Source organism: Nelusetta ayraudi, unplaced genomic scaffold (genome assembly GCF_046127955.1).
Source record: "Nelusetta ayraudi isolate G7.1 ecotype Tasmania unplaced genomic scaffold, CSIRO-AGI_Nayr_v1 ptg000052l, whole genome shotgun sequence".
NCBI classification, from domain to species: domain Eukaryota; kingdom Metazoa; phylum Chordata; class Actinopteri; order Tetraodontiformes; family Monacanthidae; genus Nelusetta; species Nelusetta ayraudi.
The window spans coordinates 5,114,700-5,127,381 of NW_027466102.1; the positions used below are offsets into that span (position 1 = coordinate 5,114,700).

General features: G+C 42.8%; 1 protein-coding gene and 1 long non-coding RNA gene across 4 annotated transcripts; one reads left to right on the forward strand and one right to left on the reverse strand.

Moving 5' to 3' along the window:
- Nucleotides 1-3,261: 3,261 nt before the first annotated feature.
- On the reverse strand, nucleotides 3,262-8,749 carry hadhb (hydroxyacyl-CoA dehydrogenase trifunctional multienzyme complex subunit beta). Of its 2 annotated transcripts, none has more exons than XM_076037629.1 (16): nucleotides 8,607-8,749; nucleotides 7,775-7,847; nucleotides 7,633-7,674; nucleotides 7,344-7,440; nucleotides 7,175-7,219; nucleotides 6,548-6,647; nucleotides 6,256-6,343; nucleotides 5,900-6,087; nucleotides 5,607-5,787; nucleotides 5,343-5,464; nucleotides 4,954-5,033; nucleotides 4,795-4,842; nucleotides 4,614-4,701; nucleotides 4,356-4,430; nucleotides 3,899-4,063; nucleotides 3,262-3,654 (listed from the first exon to the last, which is right to left on the reverse strand). In XM_076037629.1, the coding sequence occupies exons 2-16, from the start codon at nucleotides 7,839-7,841 to the stop codon at nucleotides 3,619-3,621; spliced, it is 1,422 nt and encodes a 473-aa protein (XP_075893744.1). In that variant the 5' UTR covers nucleotides 7,842-7,847; nucleotides 8,607-8,749; the 3' UTR covers nucleotides 3,262-3,618. The 2 variants fall into 2 exon arrangements, with proteins under 2 accessions (XP_075893744.1, XP_075893745.1); XM_076037630.1 differs by having other exon boundaries at nucleotides 7,775-7,864; nucleotides 8,607-8,679.
- A 2,021-nt stretch (nucleotides 8,750-10,770) lies between these two features.
- On the forward strand, nucleotides 10,771-11,817 carry LOC142896224 (uncharacterized). 2 transcript variants are annotated; one of them, XR_012928313.1, is made up of 3 exons: nucleotides 10,771-11,163; nucleotides 11,234-11,502; nucleotides 11,534-11,817. It is a non-coding gene; the product is annotated as an uncharacterized LOC142896224 (long non-coding RNA). The 2 variants fall into 2 exon arrangements; XR_012928312.1 differs by lacking the exon at nucleotides 10,771-11,163 and having other exon boundaries at nucleotides 11,170-11,502.
- The last annotated feature ends 865 nt before the right edge of the window (nucleotides 11,818-12,682 follow it).

Here is a 12,682-nt window from a genome sequence, read left to right on the forward strand (position 1 = left end):
TTACATTCGATCTCCGTTTCGCCTTGGCAGTGAAACGTTGGTGCTTTTTAAATATATATATATTTTTTTTTTTATATTTTTTTTATTCCCCTCCGCCCGTAGCCCGTGTGTGACAGCCTCGCTCGGTTGCATTAATCAGCTTCCTCCCGCTCCCCCGCTCCGAGTCAAGGATTCCTTAAACTGGAAGAATTAAATCTTTAAATACATTTTAAACGGAAGTGTCTGGCGGAAGTTGTTTTAACAAGCCCTCCCTCCAACCCGGGGTGCGAGCGTGTGATGAACAGAACGGATTCCCCGGTGAGCGCTGACGGGATGGTAGAGGCGATGTGTTTATATACATTTACCCATCCGCTGTCAATTAGACAAACACTACGACAGGTTGTGGAAGTTTGGCTCCTCCACAACCTGAGTTAGAAGGCGTCGTACCGGGAAGGCAGGGCCTGCGTCCGAAAAGTTTTTAAAGTTAATCTGCCATCCCTATTCGCAATTTCCCCCACACTAATAGAGTGTTTTCACGTAGCGTCATCAAAACAGGAAGTCGCCATGTTGGAGATACTAGCGCTGCGATTAGACTGTGTACGTAGCGACACAACCAGATTATTGTCGCACAAAATTGTTAATTGTTGATTGACGTGTTTTTGGCTGCAATAACCGGTCAGACCCAGAAAAAGATCTGAAACATTTTAGACTACCAAAAGTCATCAAAAATGATTGGCTGGCACAAAATCTATGATTTTATTGACACAAAAATGACTTTTAAAGTAGCTCTAGGTAACTTGGACTCATTACTACTCCCTGCTGGTTGAGAACCGCAAATACTCTTTGCCGGTGTCGTCAAGAGGAAAAATATCTGTCCTTCACGTGGGTTTGTTGACAGAGCTGGCATACATGTTTGTTTGTTTGTTTTAAATATTGTTATATTGTTCTTTTGAACGTGACAGACAACTACAATTACACAAACAAGCAAGTGTATAGACAGACGGCAGTGTTTTGCACTTGGTTCGCGTCATTCTCGTCGATGAAAATTGCTTGGAAATGATGTGGTGTATAATGGTTATAATATTACCACGGGTTATAAACCCGGGTAGCTGTAATGCCTACAGCAACTGTTCGGTGGAAATGGTGAAGTGACGAAGTAAACACGCTGCAGCGCTAGTTTATTGATGTGGGAAAATACAAATAGTCGCCTAGCTGGAGCGCTCGTACGTGTTCAGGAAAAACACCAATATGAAATGCAAAACAGACATTGACAATAACGTCGTAGCAAACGTTCAACACTTTTATGACTTTGTCTTTCATTGAGGTTACTTATTGGGTTCCATTCCGTCATTTTACAATCTTAAGTATTCGTAATAGTAGTATGTAAGACCGCCTCTAAATAAACGCGTGACGTTGCCGTAAAGTGGTTTGTCCTGTAATGACGACACAGGAAGGCATGTCGGGTCGTGCGTGAAAGTTACACAGTGCAGTTACAGCTGGCACAACCCCCTTCTCTCGCTGCCGAGGGGGCACCATTGATCCTATTAATCGTTTATCTGCCGCTTTACTGAGTTTGGAATCATAATTTTATGGTCGAAAAGTTACCTAGAGTTGCTTTAACAAATTCAACATAACTGAAAAAGTGATTGTATGTCAGTGGGATGTAAGCTTCACTTCATCACGTAAAAAAAACACTTACTTATTCTTTTCTGTCCATTTTAACTGTTTATCAAGCCCTTGATGAGCTTCGGCCGCCTGATAATGATAACGAATGTTTATAATCAGGTGCGTTAGATTGGGCAAATATCTAAAACATGCAGGACTGTAGATCTCCAGAAGCAGGGTTGGTAACCACTGAGTTAGAGCATCGCTTACATTGACTTTTATTACACACATGCCTTCGATGAGCTGAGACTGTGTCTCCCTCACCCAGCTGCACACTATCTGGTTATAGGCATCAAAATATTTATAACACTTAAGGTCTTTAGCTGCGTATGGGCTTGGAGAAAAGATGAGGTAGTTCACTATGTCTGGATATGATGTTGAAAGTAGAACTGCCGGGTCATCTTTCCAAGACGAGGGGGCTCGCTCGTACGGATCTTCACCGCCTATAAACCGCAATTTTTCATTCTATCGCGGTTTCTCCAGCTGACCGAGTTCTTCTCCGTACATTGTTGCAGCTTCCACACGTTCCTCTCGGCTTTCCTGTAGTTTTGACATTTCAAATTCCACCTAAACTGTACATTCAACGTGCTGTGGTATCTCCATTATGGCCATAACTGGCAAAAATGTGACTTTGGTGAAAGCACTATTTGTTACAGTGATCACGGGGAAGTCGAGCAGGCCTCTTTATCACCCCCAGTAACACCAGTCGACTTGTCAGAAGCAGACAGCATTATTCAGCATCAATTAAGCCTGAGGAATCCATGCAAAGCCAGTCTGCTGCTGACACATCGTCATGCAAGGTTGCAAACACGAATACACACACAAAAAAAAAAAATTGCAGATGCAAATTTTTAAGACTGATAAAAGTACATTCCCCCTTCCCCCTCGTCTTACACACACATATTTGCTGTTTTTTTTTTACGGGAACACAAAAGGGCCTGCACATTGATCTTCGTCGCTTTCAATAGTTTACGTCCCTGCTGAATTAAACATAACCTATCAATGCCGCCTGAAGTTGACACCCGTGCATCAAGGCCTTCAGTCAGTCTGGAGACACACTGTAATGTGTCAGGAAATTCACAGAAAGATAAGCTCCAAACCCCCAGGTAGCAGTTTTATGCACAAATAATTCACCAGCTTACAGGGGGGGAGAATCTATCAGTATTTAAATGTACCTAAGCCATTATGAATATTTAGTTGAAACCTTATTGAGGGAAACACTACATTGTTTTCCAAAGGGTTCCTAGTCTAATATACATCTCCATTTCCTCTTAGACATATGGTACTAACACAGCCAGCACCCAGGGCTGGCCTAGTATAAGACAATAACTTTGGTTGCCTGTGGCATCGCACAAGAATTCTGCTACTCGCTGCTACCTACTGTCTACTTTGACAGCATATTGATGGTAACTGTGATGTATCTTTGACATTAAATGGATTGTCCACGGTTTATTGCAGTCTCACACATGTGCATTTATATACGCTGAGATGCAGCCATGCACATTTAATGCCCCAACCCAAATTTTCCAATCAAGAACAAAATCAGTCAGAAAATCTTTAAATGAAATGTAAATATTATAAGCAGAATGCAAGAATAACGCAAGACAAACAATGAAATTATAGCGTCAGCATGGCCATTTAATTTCAACAGTTGATAAGAAAGACATATTACATCATTTATAAACATACACATCGCTCTAGCTCTGAGTGCTTTATTTTTCTATGTTACAACTGACTCAGTGATCGTCCTCGTCTCGGCACTCTTCCAAGTCCCAAGACCTTGCTCATCATTGCTCAACACATTTACTGCGGTTATGTACCACCCTGAAACAATGCACGCACGTTCTTCAACACGCTCACACATTGCATCTGACTTCTCGGTAATCAAGGCAAAGTGGTGCTAGTATGTACACACTGTTGTCCAGGTAGTTAGCTCGGGTCACAATGAACATGAAGTCTCAGGGCTGTTGGACTTTACTGTGGGTAAGCCTCAATCACCATGGCGTGGCCCTGAAGACAAGCAAACAGAATACAAGCTTTTTTTAGTTTACAACACACCTTTTCCGGTTAGCGTATAGCATTGTTGTATATAGTCTTTGTAGCTAATCTTATATCTATTGCAATTCTATCTAATTGCGACAGACGGCTGAGAGATGAAACATAAAGAATAAAGCTGCTATGAAATATCCACCCGTCTTCTTCAGAGACATTGTTTCAATGTCTAAACCAGAGAGAAGTGTAGCCAGATTATTACCTGTCCTCCAGCTGCACAGGCCGCAACCAGTCCATACTGCCCTCCTTCCTTCTGCAGCCTGTGTGCCACTGTGGTAACCAGCCTGCAGCCTGTGGCACCGAATGGGTGGCCCAGGGACAGAGATCCTCCCCACAGGTTAAACTTCTCCATGGGAGGAGTTCCCACCTGCGTGCATGGGTGTTGCATTTTGTTAGGCGGGTGCGATGCAAAGACAGTTGTTGGCTTGCAGTTCAGATGAGTATTTATGAGGTCGGAAATGAGGCAAAAATTAAGAACCAAGATAAAAAATTTGCAAAAATTGTACATTTGTGTGTTTTTGTGACCATTCAGGACATATATTTTTTTGCTAATAGTTTATTAGCAAACCATTATACAGCAGTGGGGGAAGCGGGAGGGATTTCAGTGCTGTATGAAACTATTTCAGGAAAGGATCCAGAGTTGACCAGCAGTTCTGTACCTTTGATTTCCTGCCAAGGTATGTCTGGCCGAACCAATCGGAGTCCATAGCCTTCAGGTTTGCCATGATCTGGCCCTAGAACACACAACAATCACACTCGGATTAACAGCAAAATAAATTTGAAAACTAGTGTTCATCCGTTCATGAAGATTATTAATATGTTTGCAAAAAATCCAAAATTGGCAGGACTCTATTAAGTCTTACATGTCCAACCACGTTGACGCAAATTTCACCCCTAAAAAGTGTTCAGAAACTTACGGCGAAAGCCTCGTGAAACTCAAAGACGTCGATGTCGTTCATGGTCAAGCCAGCGCGTTCCAGGACCTTTGGAGTGCTGTATGTTGGTCTGGAGAAGAGTTGCAAGGCAAAAGAGAGTTGTCGCACACGCAACAAAGAGTTGGCTTCCACGGTTAAGAGGAAAGCGACACACAGTACTCACCCCAAAAGCAGCTGATCCTTGGGGTCTTGAGAAACATAGACAAAGTCTCTGCCATATTAAAAAAAAATATATATATATATATATGATAAGCATCAAAAACCATACAGGATAAATTGGAAAGTTGAGGTTTGCCTTAGCTAACAGAAAAGATCCATATACCTCAGGTAAGCCTTGGGTTTGTAGCCCATAGCCAGAGCTTTCTCTTCAGACATGATGAGCACGGCAGAGGCGCCGTCAGTCTGAGGACACAAGCACATAAACAAGTAAGATTTTTATGGTTTTTGAAAAATACCATTTATTTGCCACTCTCATTTCCATCAATCAATCAAACTAAATAAATAAATAAATATTAGAAGTAGAAGAAGAAGAAGAAGAAGTAGTTTTGTTTCACATGGGCTGCAGGTTAGTTTTTGTGAAAAAATATGATCTTGTTTTTTTAGACAAACTGATTTTTTTTTTTTAAATGAGAGCAGAGAGGTTTTTCAACCAGAAGGATGGACTAAAGAACAACAAGAAAAAAGTGCATGTGTGTGTGGGTGTTGTTGTACCAGGAAAGAGGAGTTGGCAGCGGTGACTGTGCCGTGAGGCTTAACAAAGGCTGGCTTCAGTTTGCCCATTTGCGCCATAGAGGACGGGCGGATGCCGTTGTCCTGAGAAACAATGGTGCGACCTGGTAAAAAAAAAAGCACAACATTTTGTTGATTTACTGAGGCTGATTTCTGCTGGCTTTAAATATAAACAATGGTGCTTTTCACCATTTAAAAAAAATAAATATAATAGATGTAATTTAAAGAATGAAGCGGTGTTGGCACCTGGCACTTTGAAGGAGATGACGTCCTGCAGCAGCCCGGCGTCCTGGGCCTTCTTGGCCAGAGAGTGCGACCGCACGGCAAACTCGTCCTGCTCCATCCTGGAGACCCCGAAGGCCGCGGCCAAGCGATCGGCGCTGTGGCCCATCGTTTCAGCCGTGGAGAACTCGGCCACGGCTGGAAGCTACAAACACGCATTCGACAAGAAAAACACACACACACACACACATGCAGTTGAAAATGCTGCATTTAGCCCAAATTAAGCAAACAACTGCACCACAGGGGTGAAAGTCTACCTCTGGGTTGAGGTGCGCCAGCCGGATGCTGCCGATCAGACCGAGCCTCTGGCCCAGAGTCTTGGCCTTGTTGAGGGACAGCATGGTCTTCCTCATCTTGCGGCTGTGGCGGATGGGAACGTCAGACATGAATTCCACCCCTCCGGCCACTATGGCGTCACACTGGCCGGCGGCAATCAGGCCGACACCTTTATTAAAAATAAATAAATACAAATTAGGAAGGAGACGACAAAGGCAAATGTGAGGGTGGAAAAAAAAGATGGAATGAAAAGTCACAACATTGTGTGGAAATTAATTTAGAGCCCAAATTATCCACCAAGAATCCAATGGGTCCGGCTGTTCTCTCCTCGTCATACCTGTGGTCATTGCCTGATTGGAGGATATGCAGGCCATGGTGACGGTGTGAGCCGGGATCTTGTCGGAGAATCCTGCACCCAAGGCTGCCTGAAATCACAAGAGGCCGAGAATTGGACAGGAGCAGCAGTAGACGGCCAGAACCGGTCAGCATTATGTCCAATGGGACGAGTGGGAACAAAGATACATCGTACTGGGGCTGGAAGGTTGTGGCAAAAATAACAACAAATCATTCTGAAGATTCTGATTTGAGACTGAAATCCCGATTGAATTTTTGAAAGTCTTTTTGAATACCTCTCTCGCCACGTTGCTGGTTTTCACCTCCTGGATGACCGTGCCATACACTATGTAGTCAACAGCATCTTTGGGCAAGCCGGTCTTGTGCAGTAAGCCCCTGTGGAAATCCAAAGCAACAATTTTAATCACAATCACATTTAAAAAAAAGTACTTGTTTTGATGTTTTATGTTGTGTTTTGCCGCTGAAAAAGGTTCCACTGGACAAATTATTGCTGTCAGTAAAATCCAAGTTGTACTGTTGCATCACGCTGGATATCATCTTGTTCCTCTTTGGCAGTCGCATTCCGCTCTCCCGAGAAGATATTTCGTAAATAACACTAAGCCAAGCTCAAAGCAATGTAAGTAGGGCTGCGTTCTGTGTGTTGTGTTTAAAGAGCAGCTCCCAGATGTAGTTTTGTTTTCCAAACCGTGGCTAACTGTTTGCATTTCAATCAGAAAGTTTCTAACTGCTGCTACTGTTGCAGCTCTAACTTTGACATCGTTGTTATTTCCTAAATGAGGAGCAGATTATTCATATGCATGTGCAATTTATTTCTTCTAACTTGAACAGGCCGGGTAAATGTAGTGCAGAAATGAACTAAGTCAACAAGCTGTGGGCAAAACCACAACTTTGAAACAACTTACTGGAGGGCAGCTCTGGCCAAGTCATGGGGCATCAGGTCGGCATAGCTGTCAGGAGCAAGAGAGGGCCTTTTAAGTCTTTGTCAGTTCTCCGTGTTTGTACAGAGCAAGTCTGTCAACAAAGTGCAAACTGCGCGGCATCACAGGTTTTGACTCTGAAACCGTGTCTTACGTAGTGCCGGATGTCAGGAAAGGGGTTCGAACTCCTTCAACCAGGACAATGTTTTTCACGCCAGGCCGAGCCAGGCTCTTTTTGCTCTTTGTCTGAACTGAAAGTTTAGAAAAAAAAGAGAGAGTAAGAAAGAGTAAACATATTCCGTTAGAAGACTGATCATTCTTATTCGGCATTAAACTGTATGTTGCCCAAGAAAAAAATAATTGCACATGTTATATGAATTAAAATAATTATTCTTAATAGTTGATGTTGACTTCTAAGGATTTAACTTGGAGTAAGGACTTACTCTGAGCCTGAAGCGGGGCTGTGGTGCTGAGAGAACGTGCTCCTGGTGCAAAAATAGAGACAACCGTCCAGTCAGGCTTTACATCTGAACACACACACAACACCGAACCGGGTTCTTCTGAGTAAGCACGCAGGTGACTTACCAAGCCTCATAGCGAAGGAGGGGCTGACTGAGCAGCTCCGTGCAGTGTTCAGCAACATGGAGGCCATTGTATTCTGCGGACAAAATGAAACTGTCAAGGAAAATGTTTCACGTTAGCTTTCCAGAAAGAATAATTCCAATGACAATACGCTTTATTGAATATTTAATAACAGACACAGGGTGCGTCCAAGACCAAAGCACTGCAACTGCAGACCTTGACATCACAAAGTTACTCCAGTGGTGGCCAAGTTTATCATCACACGGCAGAGACGCTGTAAAGTACCTGAGAGAGACAGCCCTATTTATATCAGTGGGTAAAAGGTCAGGATTTGGACCGAACGGTATTTTAGGAGTTTGCGTATGTGAAACTTAAAGAAAAGGTCTGACCAACATGATTAAAATGTAGGAATTGCGAAAATTAAGTGTTCCATACACGAGTATTTATAATGTGGGCCACTGCGACGGTCACCCAGCCAAACCTACTGACGTTAACCTAGCTGTGACCCTTCACCTATATTCTCATCTCGTGAATGACGGACACAAAAATACCGTTTACTATCACGGAAAATGGTAGGAAAATATATAGCATCTTATTGCTTTCACTAATACAACGGCAATTTAAAAGTGGTGTGAATTAAATCGTGTTAAAATTGCACACCGCTGCCAGGGAGTTCAACCTTTGAATGTGTCGTTCAAGCTAGCATTGCTATTACAGCCAAAGATTCGAATGGATTTGTTCTGTTAGTAGCCGCAGAAATGTATGGCTGCAGTCTAGTTACTGTCATACTTACACAACGAGATATTACTAAGAAAAGGTGATAGGCTGAACTTACCTGAAACTGAGTTATGTCGTTGAGACACCGCTTCCCTGTCAAACGCTTGGCCAACTTCAGAATGCTGGTGGACTACGCGTTCAAGGACCCTTGGTAATTTAGGTGACCGAAAGAATGCCTGAATAAAATAAAGAGTCAATTTATTAGGCTTATATATGCCTCTGTTAAAAATAAATAAATAAATCACAAAATCCTAATCTGAACCGTATTGTGGTGTTATAAATAACAGCGTCGTATATGTTTAAATGCAATAAACAATCATTTTATCAGTTTTAAAATTCAGTCCAGTACAGTTTTGTGTCGTTTTTTATTGAGTAAAGGTCTGTCATCTGCAGGGTTGATGAATGAGTTGGTCTGGGCGCTGAGTGATTAAAGACAGATTCACACAATACAAATTTTCACAATAGCTTTGGAAGTGCAGCAAAGATCTTCAGTTTGGTATAATCTGCACTCAATGTCAGCAATCCAGTTATTGTATGTTGTCGCTGTTTTTGTCTTTCAAGACAAGGGTTCTTTTTTCCGAGTTGACATGTTTCAGCTCCCGCGTCTCCGCCGAAACATGTCAAGATAAAACCATCTAAAAAAACAAACAAACAAACCTTCGTCTTGAAAGAAGAAAGAGCGACGTCTACCATTAACAAAGACATAATCACACACACACACACACACACACACACACACACACACACACACACACACACACACACACACACACACCATCATGTGACTACTTGTAAATGTAGGAGCAGTAGAGGTAGACTGGTTGGAGGAGGCCGCAGATGGGGTTGGAACCAGCAAGAGTGAAAGTTAATTTTTGTCAGGCTCCATTTTGAGGCGTTGCTGCAGGTGCTTGCAGGTGAGTCGCCACAGACTAAAAAAACACATGAAATGTGATCTGAGTCAACAAAATCAGACCCGTGTCTGCTTGATCTCGCTGGAAACTCAGTGAGGGAGTTTTTTCCTCTTCACACTGGGTTCTGAGCTCACTTTCACACTTGGTGTTTCTCCTCAGAATGACCTCAAGACTCAAGAAGAGACGTCGAGTGGAGGATGAGGAGGACAGAGCAGAGTCTTCAGGGTCCAGTGGGGAGTCTCTGGAGAGTGACGGATCCATGGGTCGAAATGTAGACTTCAGTAAAGAACATGCAACCTCTGGAACACAGTAAGAAAACAAAGTCACCTGTTTCATATGATGATTAGACAGCCACCGGTAATGTAACATATAGCATCATCACTGTAAAATATCAAGAGAAAATTTAGAAAACCTTTAATTTGACAAAAAAGACTGAAAGAAAGTTTGTGTGAAAGACATTTTGTTGTGTTTGCAGAGTTGTTTCCAAGACTCACACTGCAGAGTTTCCAGGGTCTGATGAGGTGTCTCTTAAGGGGGACAGATCCATGATTAAACCTCCAACCTTCAGTATTGAACCTGGAGCCTCACAGACACTGTAGGAAAACTTGAACTAATTTCTTTCTTTCTCAATTTTGTTTGCAGAAGTACATTTTAGCTTAACCTTTTTCTTTCTGCAATAAAATCACCAGGAAGTGAAATGGTGTGAAATGGCAGAGTAATCAAGAAAAACGATACGTGAAATTTAACTTTATTCAGTTGCTGGAATGTTTTATGATCAGTCTGCAGCTCAACCACATTTATAGGGCATGTTTACAGTGCCTCGCCTCGCCATGATATGCTACGCCTCAGTACAATTGTATTTTCATTGGCTCTGTGATCACGAGACCGTGGGTGGAGTCGACACGGTAAAGCGGGACAATGTTTTCGTCAGCATCATTTCTGTACAACACACAACAGCGCAACAATGGACAAAGTAGAGGTTGTTTCATACCTGCTGCTCGGCCTGTGGTTGCTGTTCTGTTAAAGAAAGAACAGTTTCCCTCACTGAAGTCACAATTGATCATTTATGGAGGCAAGATTTATAATTTATTGTTTCGTTTTCTAGGAGAGCAAATGTGTAGTTCAACCTTTATATTTTCACCAAAAGTAAACACGAGACAGATATAATGGGAAAATAGCATTTATTAAAGAACAATAGAAAAACAGACTGTACACACGCCCAAAATAGAGACTCCTACTCATTTGAAATAGCCTGTATGAGCTGCCCTTGCAAGCCAAGGAAGGCGTTGTTAAATGCCGTGGTGTTTGAGGTGTAGTGGGGGAAGGTTGATTGATTAATTTAATCGATCAAACTCACGAAGGAGTGGAAACGGACATCAAAAAGAAATGAATAATTTTAATATTTATAATATTTAATATGATTTGATGGGGGCACCACTTGCGTTTTGATTGTTGACGTCAGCAGGAAACGCCAGAATCAGTCTCAATACCGTCTCCTTAGTGGGGAGTTCTTGACGATACGCAGGGATTTGAACCACACTTTAATAAGTCAGTCAAACAATGACATCAGGCTTAATGTGCATTTATTTGTGTAACAATAGATGGTTCACACAGAACAGTATGACATGAATGTGATCATAAAGACACAATCAGCAACGAACTGTGCGTGTGTGTGTGTGTGTGTGTGTGTGCGTGCGTGCGTGCGTGCGTGCGTGCGTGTGTGTGTGTGTGTGAGAGAGAGAGAGTGGGCGAGAGACAGAGAGAGTCAGCAAAGAAAACCTGAACTTAAGCTAAAAGTAACAAAATAAAAGAAGAAATATAAAAAGAGTTTTGTTTGTCTACTAGACTTGTAGTGGCTAAGTCTAGCAAAAATAATTTGGCAGTTATTCGTTACACTGATGCGACAACCAGACTCTTGACAGTGAGCAAGTGATAAGGGCTTATGTTGGATGAGCTTCTTCCAAGGTGGTCCTGGGAGTTTGTACTGTACTGTTCGGGTCCGGTACCGCACAGGGAGCTTCGATTAGCACACCGACCGTCGAGGTGGAACTGCCTGTTCTGCTCTGTCCTGCAGGTGCCTTCACTGGCGTTTTGGCATCAGAGTAGATTCTTTCTTCGTAACCAGTTGTAATTTTGGTGATCAAACGAATTACACGGTTACGAGGAAGGAAAAACTGCTTGGCTGGTCCGAAAAGAAAAATTGCAAAAATCACAATCCCGGGTCTGAGGTTTAGCCAGTTGAGATTGGGCAAAAGTTAAAATGAAAAATAATGGTCACTGGACAAGGCTGAGTTGTTTCTGCTACTGTCTTAAATTGTCCTTTTGCCAGAAAATAGGAAAAATTAGAATTAAGAAAAATGACGAAGACAAAAACACTAGACAAGACCACACAGTCAAAATGAATTTTGACTTTTAGATTTTAAGTAGGAAATAGTCGCAGAGAGAGTAGCATCACAGCCAATCAGGTTCCACCTTTAGTTCCTCCAAACGTGGTTCACCGGAAGGCCATGCTGCAATAAATTCCAATTGTCCTGGTGAAAAACATTAGGTCCAGATGTGGCACTACAGAGGCTTCCTCGCGGCGAAGAGCCACGTCCTCTTGACGAATCAGTATTTCCTCTTGCCTCAAGACCTCCTCGGATTCCCTAGCTTGCCGCGCCTCACGCAGGAGCAACTCGATTTGTCCTGAGCGCTGCGCCATTTGCCGCTCGTCATTTTCGCGAATATGGTTGAACACACCCGCGACGTTGAGGGCATGCCCGGTTCACCTGCCCCTTCCCAAAAGACAAAGAAAACATGTATTGAAATAGCTGCTCTCAAAAAATGTATACACACATAAATGTATTTGTACAACATCAATAGTAGCTACTTGTATTCACGGTAAAATGTACCTCACACTGAAGTTCAGTGTCGAAGAAGGAGTTGCCGTCGATGTCCACTCCGACAGGTGACATCGACGAGGACACTGAGCCAATCAGTGCCCTGATCGTCGCTACGTCACCACTAAACTCGCTTTGACTCGCTTGGCTCCTCAATGATAGAGGAACCAAAATGGTGCCTCCTACAACCGTGTAGCGGCCACTGCAAACACCCTAACACCATACCGTGGCGAGGCGAGACGAGTAAACACGCCCTTAGATTATTTCAATCCAAAACTCAGTGCAATGTGAATCCACTGTCACTGTCTGGTGAGATACAAAGGGCCAGTTCCGCAAACAATTTG